The sequence below is a fragment of the Theropithecus gelada genome, chromosome 3 (genome assembly GCF_003255815.1).
Source record: "Theropithecus gelada isolate Dixy chromosome 3, Tgel_1.0, whole genome shotgun sequence".
Lineage (NCBI taxonomy): Eukaryota > Metazoa > Chordata > Mammalia > Primates > Cercopithecidae > Theropithecus > Theropithecus gelada.
The window spans coordinates 81,295,189-81,311,298 of NC_037670.1; the positions used below are offsets into that span (position 1 = coordinate 81,295,189).

The 16,110-nt window shown below is 38.5% G+C and overlaps 1 protein-coding gene across 1 annotated transcript in view; it reads right to left on the reverse strand.

Annotated features, from left to right (window-relative positions):
- The window catches only part of ITPRID1 (ITPR interacting domain containing 1), a 134,664-nt gene extending 118,798 nt beyond the window's left edge, over positions 1–15,866 (reverse strand). The window contains exon 1 of the mRNA XM_025380205.1: positions 15,752–15,866. Within this exon, the coding sequence (XP_025235990.1) occupies positions 15,752–15,806 (55 nt within the window). The 5' untranslated portion in view covers positions 15,807–15,866. The remainder of the gene's footprint in view (positions 1–15,751) is intronic.
- Positions 15,867–16,110: the final 244 nt, after the last annotated feature.

Below are 16,110 nucleotides of genomic sequence, written 5' to 3' on the forward strand. Positions count from 1 at the left end.
AAACAATGGGCAATTCATAACCAAAGCACTGTAATTCCAAGAAAACTCTTCCAAATAGAACACTTCCCTTTCAGGTCTGTCTTCCAACATACAGATATCATCCTTAGTGACAAAGAGATACTCAGAATAAGTTGTTCACTCTCTAAGAAAGAAGACAAATAAGTTCTAAGATGGCAATATAATTAGTAAGGGTTTTTGTTGTTGCTGCTGCTGTTGTTTTTGTTTTGGGAAAAGGAAAGGATTCTATGAGATCTAACAGGTGAGGAGCTCAGTCCAGCTTCAAGGGTTTGGAAAAAGCATCCTGGAAATTACAGTCTAAGCATGATTTTAAAAAGGGATAGAATTTAGCCAAGGAGGCTGAGAAAGGAAAAGAAACTACAAGGAGGAGGTGCTCCGGTCAGTAGGGGGTTGAGGGAGATGACAAAAGGTGAGATTGAAAACCTATGTCATGCATTTTCCACATTTTTAATAAGTAAATAATTATTATAACTTCTTTGGATCTACAAGAGTATCCTACAATGGGAAAGTAGGAGTGAGGAAAGTGAGACCCAGAAAAGTTAAGAGATTTGACAGTGTCACAAAGTGAGTTTTTGACATACTGCATACTAGGGCTAAGGTCTCTGAAATCTCTGACATAATGCTTCTACCATTAATGGGAAACCAGGCTAAAAGAAGAGGTGCAGTCTTAATGTATTCTCAATAAACTAAGTAATGTAATTAACTTTGACTGGAATAGCCTTCATAAAGTATGAGTAAGTAAATGTAAGCCTCTATCCTTTGCATGGGGTGGGGAGAAGGAGGATGATTCAGGGAGAGAGAACAGCATGTGCAAAGGTGCAAAGGTCTAGGGTCAAGAGAGAGAATAAATTCCACTTGAAAAATTACAAGAACCTCAGCATGGCTACTGCATAATATATGAGGAGACAATGTCAAGTGATGTAACTGGAAAGGGAAGGAGTAACCAAAATATGAAGGACTTTGCATGCCAATAAGGGGTTTGAACTTTGTTCTGAAGGCAGTGGGAAGTGACATGATCAGACTTTCATTCTGAAAAGGTCTTCTTGCATCAATATGGAGAATAGAATAAGTGGAAGCAACAAGACTGAAAAAAGGAGGCTGGGGACCAGGTAAGATATTATGGTGACTGTAATCATGGCCCCAAGAGTAGAAATGTAGATAAATGTGTTATCGCAGTACTATGTGGGAGAAAAAAACTGCAGGTCTTACAGACTGATTACTGTTGGGGGACACAGTGGTCAAAATTAATCTCAGTTTTCCAACTTGTGCAAGTGGTCAATACCATTTCATTTATAGAGCAGGCATTAGAGAAGGAAGTATAATTTGAAAATCGTTAAGATAATGAGATGATATTGATAGCCACCATTTATATTGGTTTGTGCCAAGCCCCACAGTTAAAGTTTTACAACATTTTCTTACTTCTCACACAAAATTTAGGTAGAAGTTATTACTATCCCATTTTAGAGATGAGGAAACTGAGCTTCACAGATGTTAAACCATTTTTTCCCATACAACTAGTTTGACTATGCCTCTCTGACTCGCGACGTAGGCCTATCTGACTCCTAGAGCTCAAAAAGTACAAATGCTTCTTGATTTATAATGGGGTTAATCCCCTGATAAACCCATCATAAGTTGAAAAATTGTTAAGTCAAATCATCATATGTCAGAGACTATCTATATACCAATTGTGATACACTTTCTAAAGTTATTTTGAGGAAGGAGATCATGTTATTTTAGAGATATCAGAATCTTTCTCAGTTTTCCAACAATTCTAAATACAAGGGAAGCAGAGGATTTAGTCTGGCTGTTTTATGTTCACCAAACCAAGCCAGAGAATTAGTTGTCATGTTTACTGATAGAGTTTCCAAGTAGGTCCAAGAGCCCTGGCTAGATGAAGAGAGCTGAAGGTAAGCTTTCCTTCCTTTCACATTCATGCACAGAGACTCAAGCTCAATATTTTTTTTTAACATTCCCAATGAGCCAGAAAGTTATTAGAAAACACAATCTCTATGTACAGTACAATTAAATGATGATTGAGGCTGATTTATAGGTTAGTAAGCTACAAGAATAAATAGGAGGCAATTCTTTCCTAAGTAATCTTTAGTAGATATGATGATAAATCTAGCTGTTAAATGCATAGCATGAGATTGAGTGGCCCCAAATTGCTCTATGTTCCACTAGATGGGCTTTAAGATGGTGTTTCATTTTAACAATACTTTTATTGTATTTCCCCCCTTAGAGTTAAATTTGACACATCATGCATGCTCCACAAATATTTGGTATTCATTTTCATCACAGTAAGTCCTGCCAGGTCAATTCAATCTTTCTACAGTAAAGATTCAAATCAAATGCCGCCTCCACTGTGTAGGAAGTCCCCATCTTTTCCCCTCATTTTGCTTATGCCTGTTCCAGAACATTTACCACACTGTGCTTGTTACTATACCATTGAGTCTCAACTAGAACTGATTTTTCACCAAGGGGACCTTTGGCAATGTTTAGAGACATTTTTGATTTTTGCAATGGGGTGGAGAATGCTACTGGTATCTGGTGGATAGAGGCCAAGGATGCAGCCCTACCCCAAATAATTTTTTAACCCAAACATCAGGATTGATGACATTGAGACACCCTGTATTAGACAAGGGAAAAGATGGAAAGCTTAGGACTTAGGGTCACAAGTGCTCAGTTGCAACCCTGGCTCCAGCACTTGCTAGCTATGACATTGGGCATGTCTCCATTTCAGGATTATCATCAATACAGTGTAGATGCTTCTTTTACAGATGCTTCCTTCACAGAATTATCACAGGGACTAATTCAATAATGCATGATAAATGGCCTGTAAACTTGATAGAGTCATCATTATATGTTTTATGATTGTATGTGTAATGGTGAATGTAATAATACTAATTGCACAGTCAGTTTGGATACATAGGTCTAGAGCTGAGTAATGAAATTTGGACTGGATTTCACATCTGAACCTGAATCTTATTTCTTTATATTTCATCTCAACAAAGATTTCATATTGAGCCGAATCTCTGAGCTAGCACTCTTCTAGGTACTATTGATATAAAAATAAGATATTCTTCCTAAATTAAGGAACTCTCTTTGTAAGATGAAGACAGAATCATAAACAAATAGTTACAATACTATGTAAAATAAACTAAGATAACAGAGGATAGGTGAATAAAATATTTTAGAAGCAGGCCAATTCAAAACACATTAAAAAGTTTATGGGCTGCATTATAACCAGTCACAAAAAATTTCCTTTACTACCTTGCTTTACTGATCCCCATGGGGGAAAATGTACACTCTTATGACTTAGATTACTTGCTCTACAGAATAGATGAAAGTCAATAAGAAAACTGAAATTGCTTTTTAACAATGAACATGTTAATTCTGGCCATATAGAAAAGTAACAAAATGGAGGCAGCTTTCTTAATCTTTAATCTTGAAATGGAACTGCTAATCATGACTCAAAATGGCTGCATGGGCTGTGAATTGCTCATTGCTGTAACTGAGATATAAAATGCTTTCAGGACACAAATGAATGTTTGGGGGAAAGTTTTCTAAGCCACTCCAGACAGCTGGAAAGTATTTTCATTTACTTTGCTCATAGGAAAGGATTGCTCAATAAATACCTGATAAACTGTACTGGATTGACCTGACCCAGTAGTATAGGAAGTGAGCATTCATTTTCCGCCTTTCTCTACCAACCCCCTACATGATTGATTGAAAGGGAGAATCCTGGGACATGTCATAGAAAACTGAGTGAACTCATTTTGCCTACAGATTGTCTTGGATACTCACCAATATCAGGGTCATTAAGTACTTGTCATATTACTGACATACACTTCCTGCACTGTTCCCTGTAGGATTTTCTGCCATGGATTTCCTGACCTAGAATGTCCTCAGTATTGCCGAGGGTAATGATTCCAAGACATTTTAGTCTAAAGAGCTCTTCAATGGTTCAAGAAGAACCAACACCTTTACAACTAACATTTATGTCAACAAACCTTAGTAAGAAAAAAGCCCAGGCTTCTGATATAATCCTAACAAGAGTTAGTTTATATTTTGCTATTCCACACCAGGAACACTGAACATAAAACAGTCTGAGAGCACTTAACCCTCCTGTATTAGGTTATTCTTACATTGTTATAAATACCCGAGATTGGGTAATTTATAAAGAAAAGAGGTTCAGCTGGCTCATGATTCTGCAAGATATACAGGAAGCATAGTGCTGACACTGTTTGGCTTTGGAGAGGCATCAGGAAGTTTACAATCATGGTGGAAGGTGAAGAGCAGGTGGTAAAAGCAGAAGCAAGAGGCAGGGGTGCCACACATTTAAACAACCAGATCTCTGGAGAATTCACTCACTATTATGAGGACAGGACCAAGTCAGGAGAGATCCACCCCCATGACTGAAACATCTCCCACCAGGCCCCATCTCCAACATTGGGGATCCCATTTCAACATGAGATTTGGGCAGGAACAAGTATTCAAACTATATCAATCCCTCATGGATTACTATTGGATATCTCTGAGTACCCAATTACCCTCAGTTTAGTTGGGAGTTACTTTAGGGATATCATCAAGGGAGCTCTTCACATGACACCCTTCTCTGGCAATCAGTTTAAAGAGTCAACTAGTTAAGAGTAAAAGAAGCATTTATATCCATTTTTTTTTTTCCCTAGTATCTACTACTTAGTTAAATCCATACATCTCAATCCTGTATACAGGAATCAAAATGGCTGAATTCTTCTTTGATTAGTAAGACTAGAATGCTTTTGTCTGCAATTTAGTAAACATACCCTCAACACCAGCAGCCTTCTTGTTGTCTTAAAGAATAAATTTGTGTTAAGACAAACTTAGAAAGGAACTAAGCATGGGTATCTTCTAAATGCAAGGCACTGTGCTGAGTGCTTTACAGACATTATCTCATTTAAAACTTATATTAGCCCTATGAATCAAAAACTACTATCTACATTGCACAGATGAAGAAACTGAAGATCCAAGGTTAAATACATTTCCCCATACAATATAGGCGGTAGGATTTGAATACATACATTATAGCTACAAACCCCTTATTTTCTCCCTATGCCATATTTTTGAGAAAAGTAAAAAATGTAGCTCATATGCAGTCAAACTAACTCTATTTATACCCATAAGTTAATGAACACTCAATTGCGATATTATGAGCTACCAAATAAAGAATATGGGATTTTTGGCATGCTTTGTTTTTAACTTTCTTATAATTTAAAATTGTGTTCTACATGGCTTGCCATCCCTGGAATTTCTGTCTAATGCCTAGCATCGTGAAAACACACCTAGGAAATTCAGGGAAAGACATTCAAACCAGATCATAAGCAAACAGGAGATTTCTATGACAGACTGATATGGGTGAAAAGAATCCTCAAGGGAATGTGTCTGTCCCAACTTTGAGCAAGAGGGACTTGCTCTACACTGCAGAAAGCAGATAAAAGTAAAACCTCATTGAAACAAAAGTGTGGCTTATTCCTTCATGAGCGACTTTCATCATAAATTCCAGAAGACGAGCATTTATTATGTTTTGGTTCATCAATGTATCCCCAAGAAGGCTGTAGCATAGTACCTCACAGTGAGTGCTCAATGGCAGTGAATGTGACCTTCACATCGCAATCTTAGTCTACAAGATGGTGAAAGATTTCAAATAGAGAAGTCAAAGTAATAAGGTGGCTAGCATAAGGGAGGGGAGCCAGAGAGGACATGTTCATTGTTTTCACATACTTTAATGGTGGGTCTGTGGAAGAAACAAGCAGGCTGACATAGGTGCAGTCAGACCCGATGGATGGATCTAGAGGCAGCAGCATTGGACAAATATGAAAAACAACTTCCTAATACTCAGTAACGAGATGAGTAATGAGTTCCCAGTCCCTGGAGGTGCTTGGTTAGAAAAAGACTTGCTCACTGATTTTGGGGTGCCATTGTAAGAAAATACAAATCTTTTGTTGAAACTTCTGGCTTTGGCTTTTTTTTCCCATAAAGAGCTTGGAAGTTGTCACTCCTATCCGTATAGAAAGAAAAAATTACTGGGTAACATAGTGAGACCCTGTCTCTACCAAAATAAATAAATAAATAAATAAGCCCATGTGGTGGTACATGCCTGTAGTCCTAGCTACTCTGGTAAGTGGTGGGGGCTGAGATGGGAGGATCACTTGAGCCAGGGAGTTTGAGGCTGCAGCAAGAGCTGTAATCACCGCCACTGTGCTATAGCTTGGGTGACACAGCGAGACCCTGTCTAAAAGAAAAGAAAGAAAGAAGGAAGGAAAGAAGGGAGGGAGGGAGGGAGGGAAGGAGGGAGGGAGGGAGAAAAGAAAGAAAACAAAAAGAAAAAGCTGGACAAACTGAAATAAACAACTTTCCTTGGACACATCCAGAGCTGAGATCTCAGGGACGATCTACATATTATAATTTGGAGTGGCAGTCCCATCCAGAGAGTCAGATCCAAGACATGCTTAACTAAAGCAGTAGTTACTGGAGCCGTAAACCAGTAGAAACACTTGAATAGTAATTTTGATGAACCACTGGAGGCCGAATATAGATTAACATAAAAGTGAGAAAGTTATTGGGCTGCTGCTCTAAGAAAATTACCCATGTTTTGGGAGACTTATACCTCCAGGAAACCCACCAAGTTTTCATAGTGAAGATAAACGAAGATCCCCTCATGGCTCTGGAAGAGGGAGGAAAGGAATAATCACTGTGAAATCTGACCAGCTCCTTCTCCATAACAAAAGCCAACTCTCCAGGGAAAAAGATTTTGCCACAGCATTACCACAGTTGTGGAAGAGCATCCCTCCTATACTAGACTAGATGGACAAGGTAAGCAGAGAGTAGGAAACGCTACAGGAAAAAAAAAAAATTCAAAAGAAAATTTTATAGGTCAGAAATTTGAATCTGCAAAAGAAAGGAGAAATATTGGAGAAGGAATAAAGGTAAAATAACATCATTATTTTTCTTATTCTTAGTTTATCTAACAGATAACTTTGTTTAAAGTAACAATAGTGTCAATATATTGAGTGATAGTAATATAGCAAGGAATAGGAGGGGAAATTGGAAATAATCCATTATAAGTTACATGTATTACATGCAAAGTGGTATGGTGTTATTTAAAGGTGAATTAACATAAGTAAATTAAAAATGTGGGCTGGGCGTGGTGGCTCACACCTGTAATCCCAGCACTTTGGGAGGCTGAGGCAGGCAGATCACAAGGTCAAGAGATCAAAACCATCCTGGCTAACATGGTGAAACCCCCGTCTCTACTAAAAATACAAAAAAAAAAAAAAAAAATTAGCCAAGCGTGGTGGCAGGCGCCTGCAGTCCCAGCTACTCGGGAGGCTAAGGCAGGAGAATGGTGTGAATCCGGGAGATGGAGCTTGCAGTGAGCCGAGATCGTGCCACTGCACTCCAGCCTGGGCAACAGAGCGAGACTCCGTCTCAAAAAAAAAAAAAAAAGTGTGAAGTTTAAGGAAACCACTAATTTTTTAAAAACAAATGTAATTGACACACTAAGTGAGGAGATAAAATAGGATCATATAATGCCCAGATGAAACCTGAGAAAGCAGAAGAGGGAAAAATCAACAATAAATATAAGAATAGAAAACAATCACAAACATAGGAGATGTAAATCCAATTGTATCAATAATCACTTTTAATGTGAATAGTCTAAATACATTTATTAAAGGACAGAGGTTGTCAGAGTGGATTAAAAGACAAGCTCAATTATATGTTGTGTATAGCAAATTGACATTAAATGTAAAAACTCAAGATAAATTAAAAGTAAAGGAATGAAGAAAAATACACCATACTACCATTGATTGAAAGAAAGTCAGATTAGCTATATTAATCTCAAACAAGGCAACTTCAGACTAAGGAAGATTATCAGGGTAAAGATGAGCATTACATCATAATAAAGTGACCAGTTCGCCAAGAAGACATAACAATCCTAAATGTGTATGCACCTAATGCAAGAAGCTAAAACACATGAGATGAAAATTGACAGAACTCAACACCTCTCTTTCAGCAATTGATTCACAAATCAGGCAGCAAATCAGGATCCTGATGACCTGAACATCGCTATTAACCAATTTGATATAATTGAATTTACAGAAAATGTCATCCAACTATACAAGAATACACATTCCTCTCAAGTTCACATGAGACATTTAGCAAGATGGAATGCATTCTAGGTTATGCGATACACCTTAATAAGGTTCCAAGAATAGAAATCACACAAAATGTGTTCTCATGCCGTGATAGAATCAAACTAAAAACCAATAATTGAAAAATATCTAGAAAATCTCAAGATATTTAGAAATTTTTTAATGCACTACTAAATAACACATGTGTTTAAGAAGAGATCCCAAGAGAATTAGAAAAATATTTTGAACTTAATGCAAATGAAAATACAACCTATCAAAAAATTTAAAATGTAGCAAAAGCAATGCTTGGAGGGAAAGTTATAGCATTAAATGCATATTTTAAAAAGAAGAAAGATCTATAGTCTAAGTTTCTACTTTAGGAAAGTAGAGAAAAAGAGCAATGTAAGTCTACAGCAAGCAGAAAAAATAAAAAGAAATAATAAACATAAGAGTAGAAATAAATGGAAAACAATGAAAAAAAATCAATGAAACCAAACCTTGTTCTTCAAAAAGAACAATAAAATGGATAAATTTCTAGCCAGAAATGAGAATAAAAGAGAGAAGACAGCCTTTGTAATGTGAAGCCAGGGTTCTCACAGTTGTGGAAATTTACAACTAAGCAAGTAGAAGAGTCTAGAATAACTCATGTAGAAATGGATTAGAGATAGGGACATCAGTATTAACTCATGTTTAACTTAATATAGGTATAGATTACATATAGAAGTTTTATGGGTATATGTATATACATGGATTAGCATACACACATATATTTCGTTCCTCTATCTGTTGAGAGGGCCTAGAAGCAAAACACTCCACTAGTAATGAACATACCTGGTATCCAGATCTTGGTTTCTAAAACCATTCTGATTCTAGGTCTAGGGCAGGAAATACAAAAGATGAGCTTGTAACATTATATAGTGCCAGAAAGTAAGAAAAGTGCCTAACTCTCTCTCTCTCTCTCTCACACACACACACACACACAATGATGTGGTATGTCCAAGAGACACAGAAGTCAACTCAAAGAGCTCTTATTGGCAAAAGCTGGGAAGAATAATTCCAAATAATTTATGTAGATACTCCACCTTCAAGGAGGTAGAGTATAACTTCTTACTTCTTAGGTGTGCGATATGCATAGCGACTTTCTTTCAAAAAATAAGTATGGAAAGGGAACAGCGTAACTTTACAGTGCAGAAACCTGACAAACACTATCTCAGGCAGGTGTTCAGATTAACATCAATGGAGATAAGTCACGTTGATAGTGTGTTTTCTTGACATAATTTGATAAAAGTGCTATTTTACCTTTGTGGTCTTCCTCCCCTAAACCCATAACCCCAGTGTAATCATAAGAAAAACAACAGACAAATCCCACTTGAAAAAAAGCCTACAGTATACTTGATCAGTATTCTTTGAAAATTTAACCATCATCAAAAGCAAGAAAAGTTTGAGAAACTGTGACAGTCAAGAGGAGCCTAAGGAGATGTGCCAACTAAATGTGGTATGGCATCCTGGATGACACCATGAAACAAAAAAAAAGTTAGGTAAAAACTTAAAAATGTTTAAACAAAGGTGGACTTAGTTAATAATAATGTATCAATATCGGTTCATTGATTATGAACACATGTGTCATATTAATTTGTTAATAATAGAGAAAGTGGGTATAGAGAGATCTCTACAATTTTGTCTATATTGAAAACTATTACAAAATAAAAATGTATTTATTTTGTGGTTGGATTAAAAGATATTTTATATACCTACTCCAACTCTGAAATTCAGTGATTCTAAAATAAGGTATTTATGATGATGTGCAAAGAAAGGGACAAATACCAGCAGGATAACATAAGATTAAAAAATATATATATATAGCAAAGAAAGGGACAAATACCAGCAGGATAACATAAGATTAAAATAAATATATTTATATATATAAATATGTTATATATAAATATATATTTTTTATAAAAAATATACATATATATATATATAGAGAGAGAGAGGCCAGAAATAGAACCATATATGCATGGTTGTGTGTATAGATGTAACATCATTATGTAAGGATATATAACACAACGCTAACAGTGGTCATCTCTGGATGATATGATTTCAGTTTTTACTTTCTTCATTTTATTTGACTGCATTTTTAGAATAATTGACCGAGGAGACACAATTATTTTTGTAAAATAACAAGAAGTTAATCCAATTCTAGTATTTAAATTTAATGAGTATTCACGATGAGAAACGCCTGTCTGAGCTATGTGTCCCTCCTCCAAACTCAACCAATACCCTGTACTAACTTCAATCATTATACCTTAGCAACCATTATATACACGTATGTTGTCTATCTTCCTTCCTGGATTATAATCTTCTTGCGAACAAGAAATATCTCATTTTGCATCATTACCATTTTGTGTAGAACCTGGCATCTTGAGCATTCGGGGCACCTGCACAGCACGCTGCAGGATACAATCTTGGACAAGTCACTGCCTCAGTTTTCTCATAAGTACAATGAGAAATTTGGGCTACTGTCATCTCTGGAGATTTTTCTAGATCTAAGATTCAAGGTTCTTTGCCTGTTACAATGAATTAGGCAAAACGTCACAAAATAGGAATCTCAGGGAGATTATGTGACTTGCCCAACTTCTTTTGCATCTTCTGGAATCTGATAGAAGATTAAGATTCAGGAAATGTCTGCTCTGTGGGAATTGGTTTAGAAGACTTTCTGTAGGTTTTAAATAATTTATTTGCTGTTAAATTTGTCCTTGCAAATTTACAAAAGCCTGAACATATGAGATTGGCTAAAATACAGAAGAATAAAATACAAGGATAATTATTTCCTGAGACCTTGTTAGAATTGTTTTTCAGATTTTCCTACAATACACAGAAAATACCCATGTGATAAAGTGAGTATATTGTTACATGTGTTTCGTTCTAATTATACCGCTTTTTCCTTGGACCTGAGATTAAGGAAAAATGATGGAAAATCACCATTCCTGGTTTATGCACTTCAAGGTCAAACTCAAATGGCCTTCCAACATCATTGATTCTGCCATCTCTCACTCAGCAACATTCTCTAGCTATCCAATTCCTATTCCCCGTGAACCCTGATGACTTGAAACATCGAGTTCACCTAGAAGAGCCTATTATAGTTTATGTGTTTCCTTTTGCTGGTATAACAAATTATCACAAACTTAGTAGTTGTAGGCAACACACATTATTGTCTTATAGTTCTGGAAGTCAGAAGTTTAAAACTTAGTCTCACTGGGCTAAAATGTATATGTGTCAGCAGGCCTGCACTCCTTCCTGGAAGCTCTAGAGGAAATCCATCTCCTTGCCTTTCAGAGGCTGTCTCCATTCCGTGGCTCGTGGCTTCTTCATCTTCAAACTTAGCAGTGTAGCATCCTCAACTCTCCTGACTCTGCCTCTCTGCTCCTATCATGACTCCTCCTCCTCTGACCCTGACTCTCCTGCCTCTTTCTTATCAGGACCTTTTTATGACATTGGCCCCAACCAAAAAACCCAAGATAATTTTTCTTCTCAAGATCCTCAACTTAATCACATCTACAGAGTCCCTTTTAACACACACAGTGTGACATCTTGACATCTTTGTTGTGGGGAGGCACTATTCTATCTACCATACACCCATCTTTCTCCCATCAGCACAGTGGACACCTCTTATGCCGAGATCCAGTATTGAGAGGTGACAACGTGCTAGCAGCCCTCGCTCGCTCTCGGCGCCTGCTCGGCCTCGGCGTCCGCTCTGGCCGCGCTCGAGGCGCCCTTCAGCCAGCCGCTGCGCCGAGGGGGCCCCTCTCTGGGGCTGGCCGAGGCCGGAGCCGGCTCCCTCTGCTCGCGGAGAGGTGTGGAGGGAGGGGCGCGGGCGGGCGCTGGCGCTGCGCGCGTTCCGGGCGGGCTTGGGCTCGGCGGGTTCCGCACTCAGCGCGGCAGGCCGGCGCCTGCTGGGCTTGATCGAAGGCTGAGTCCCGTGCGTGGACCGCCGTTCCCTCCTTGCGAGGTCGTTGGCCACGATGGCGGGTCTCCGTCTCTTTCTTGCTTCCCCTGTTTTCCTCTTGGTTGTATGAGACGAGCTCCCTGTGGGCTGACGGAGTGCCCGGGCTAGGTGCCGCAAAGTCCCGCGGCGAGTGCCAGTGAGAGGTGAAGCTGGTGGGGCTTCTGGGAGGGGTGGGGACGCGGAGAACTTTTCTCTCTAGCTAAAGGTTTGTAAGCGCACCAATCAGCACTCTGTCAAAACGGACCAATGAGCTCTCTGTAAAACGGACCAATTTGCTCTCTGTAAAATGGACCAATGAGCTCTCTGTAAAATGGACCAATCCGCAGGATGTGGGTGGGACCAGATAAAGGAATAAAATAAAGCCACCCGAGGCAGCAGCGGCAACCCGTTCAGGTCCGCTTCTACGCTGTTTCTTTGTATCTGTGATAACTAACTCTGGGTGCTGCTCACTCTTTGGGTGTGCACCGCTTTTAAGAGCTGTAACAGTCACCGCGAAGGTCTGCAGCTTCACTCCTGAAGTCAGCGAGACCACGAACCCACCAGAAGGAAGCAATTCTGGACACACCATCTTTAAGAACTGAACCACTCATGGCAAAGGTCTGCGGTTTCATTCTTGAAGCCAGCGAGACCAAGAACCCACCAATTCCTGACAGTATCACAGCAACTTCTGGGGAAGGCATCTCTGGTACAAGTCACATCTTGTCACAGATAAGTAACTACTTTGGAGGTTCTATTAAAAACTCTTCTTTTAGAAAGTGCACAATGGACATATAGGCTCTAATTGAGGCTATCTAAGCATGTACTACTTTTGTATTCAGACAAATTATTTTTTCTTAAATTTATAAGCTTCAGCGAGAGACAGACTTAGATTCAAATCTGGGTGCTGCCAACTATTATCTGTGTCTCTTAGAGCAAGCTGTTTCTTTTCCTGAGCTATGCTGTCTCTAACTCAGCCACATTCTCTACCACCATCTCTGGAATTTCTCAGTGTGAGATTTGAGGGATATCTAGGGTGTTTTAAATTAGAGTCATAATTGAATTTACTACAGGTAGTAGAAATAAATAATAAATAAGATTGTAGAATTTGGGTCCGCTTTTTATAAAGTCTGAAGTTTGATATATTAGTTCTTTTCTCTGAAAATATTTTTCATATTTCCCAGAACCAGTAGTATATATATACACACACACACACACACGCAGAAATCTTCAACAAACCTAACTGCCCAGTAAGACACCCAGGTGATTATGCACATTATAAACTATTGTGTTTTACAAAGAGGGTTTATTATTAATCTTTTAGCATTGTTTTGTTTCCTTTCCTTACCCAATCCTATGTGTCTCTGTGATTCTCTGAAATTCGTCCAAGTTGTTGTGCGTTGCCCATGGTTCCTTTCTCTTTCCTCTTGTTAATACTGTATTTAATTTGCTACAAAGTCAATATTTATTTAATAACCTAGTGTTTTGTTGGCAAAAAAACTATTATGAATGATACAAATATATAGCCTATTTCTTCTCCTAACACAATACTTTTGTCATCTTACAACATGAAATAGAAGCTTATTAGCCCCCTCAAAACTTCACAACATTTTTGGGATCTGCTTGTTCCCTGGTCCCTTCATTCTTTTGTTCTCATTCTCTCTTCACATTCCCTCCTTCCGTCATTCTTTCTCTAGATAAGAAATATGTCCGCCGGGCGCGGTGGCTCACTCCTGTAATCCCAGCACTTTGGGAGGCCGAGGTGGGCGGATCACAGGGTCAGGAGATCGAGACCATGGTGAAACCCCGTCTCTACTAAAAATACAAAAAATTAGCCGGGCATGGTGGCAGGTGCCTGTAGTCCCAGCTACTGGGGAGGCTGAGGCAGGAGAATGGCGTGAACCCAGGAGGCGGAGCTTGCAGTGAGCCGAGATCACGCCACTGCACTCCAGCCTGGGTGACAGAGCGTGATTCTATCAAACAAAACAAAACAAAACAAAAAACAAACAAAAAAAGAAATATGTCGTTTTGGCTCATTGCATTTTAAACAATACAATGTATATAAAATTAAATGAAAATTCCTATCCCTAAATTTTCAGTCTTATAATGTAATAATCACATCAAGTTGTTGCCAATCCTTGTCCTCTGGACTTTTTCACATACTGGACATCATGCTATGTCAAAGTAGATACATTTTTACTTTTCTTTTTTTCAGACGGAGTTTCACTCTTGTCCAGGCTGGAGTGCAATGGTGATAGCTCACCACACCTCTGCCTCCCAGGTTGAAATTATTTTCTTGCCTCAGCCTCCCGAGTAGCTGAGATTACAGGCATGCACCTCCATGCCCGGCTAATTTTGTATTTTTAGTAGAGACGGGGTTTCTGTGTGTTAGTCAGGCTGGTCTCCATTTGACTTATTTTTAATGGCTACGTACTAGTCCATTGCATGGACATACCACAACTTGTTTCTTTCTTTTCTCTTTTTTCTTTTTTTTTTTTTTCCTACCACTGCTGTAGAAAGCAGAGCATTTCCCTCATTGCCTTTATAAGTTCATGTATTTTTCTAGTGGAGTAGTGGAAAGGAATGAAAAGGTATTCCTATAACAATTTTTTTAAAAAATAAAACTTCTCCTCCAAACTCTCCCACTTCTTGATCTCTTGCCTTAGAGGATTTAGGAAAATGGTCTGGTAAAGTTATAAGTTAGCTATATATTATCCAAAAAGAATAGCTAATTACTAAATCACCACTTCCCTCTCTCCTGTCAATTCCCCAATAATTGTGACTGAAATGGGCCAAGTTCTCAGCTGTGAACCAGGAGAAGTGAGAGGGAGCTATGAATGACTTAAAAAAGGTACCTGCTAAAAACACAGTTGCTTTTATTTTATATATTATGTAAAATATTAACCTTTATGTATTACATAAAATACAGGTATATTATATATATATATAAAGCAATTTATATATCTGTCTGTTTGTGTATATATATGTGCAAATATGCTATCTCGTCTAGTTGAAACATTCAATTTCATTAGTATTTAACACATCTTATTCATTAGCAATGTATATCTGTTAAAGGTGAGGTACCAACATACTATTCTGACTTGTTGCATTTTGCAAATTATACTAGTGCGATATCCTCACACAAAAATATTACTGGCTGAAAACTAGAAATGGAGCGACACCGTGCTTATAAGCTGTTCTTACCTGCTGGACTCTGTCTGTCCCTCATTCCCTGGAATTGGCTAGCTTTCAAAACCACAATATTTAATTGTCAGTTATTAGCCCCCACAACTCCAGATTAGCTTTTTTCTCCTCTGCCCCCATCCAGGAAACGGTCAATACTCAATATTCCTTCTTACATTTCAACTCCTTTATCACCAACAGCATTTAACGTTATTTTATTTGATTCTAGCAGCTTCAATCCGATCAATTTCACCTGCATTTAAAGGAAGCCTGTTAGCTAGGTTTACAATCCAGAGGGAGAGAGGAAGGTAAAGGTTTTGTGTCCCTTTAATGACCAGGGAGAATATTTAGGTTCCTAGAGCACACACATACAAAAGGTTCTGATAAACAGTCTTACCTTCCTTAGTTGGAGGAGAGGACAAGCAGTGTCTATCCCTTAAAGCAGAGATCATGAAAGCCCCCTTCAGCAGCCTCTACACACCTGCCACACCAGCCCCATTCCTGAGCCATCTGAAAGTTCCTGAAGGAAACAGGGTAGCATTTGACTACTCTTGCATAACATTTTCATAATCCACACCCATTGTCCTAAGGAAAAACCTGTTTTCCTCATCCACTGGGATCAGGAAACAATCAAAACAGAAGCCTAGGACAGAATGGCACCTTCAGACAACTAACTCAGACTGAAAGAGACTTCCAGTACTCATTGACACTCAGGATTTTATGAGCTCTACTTCATGCCAGACCCTCGTCTGGGAA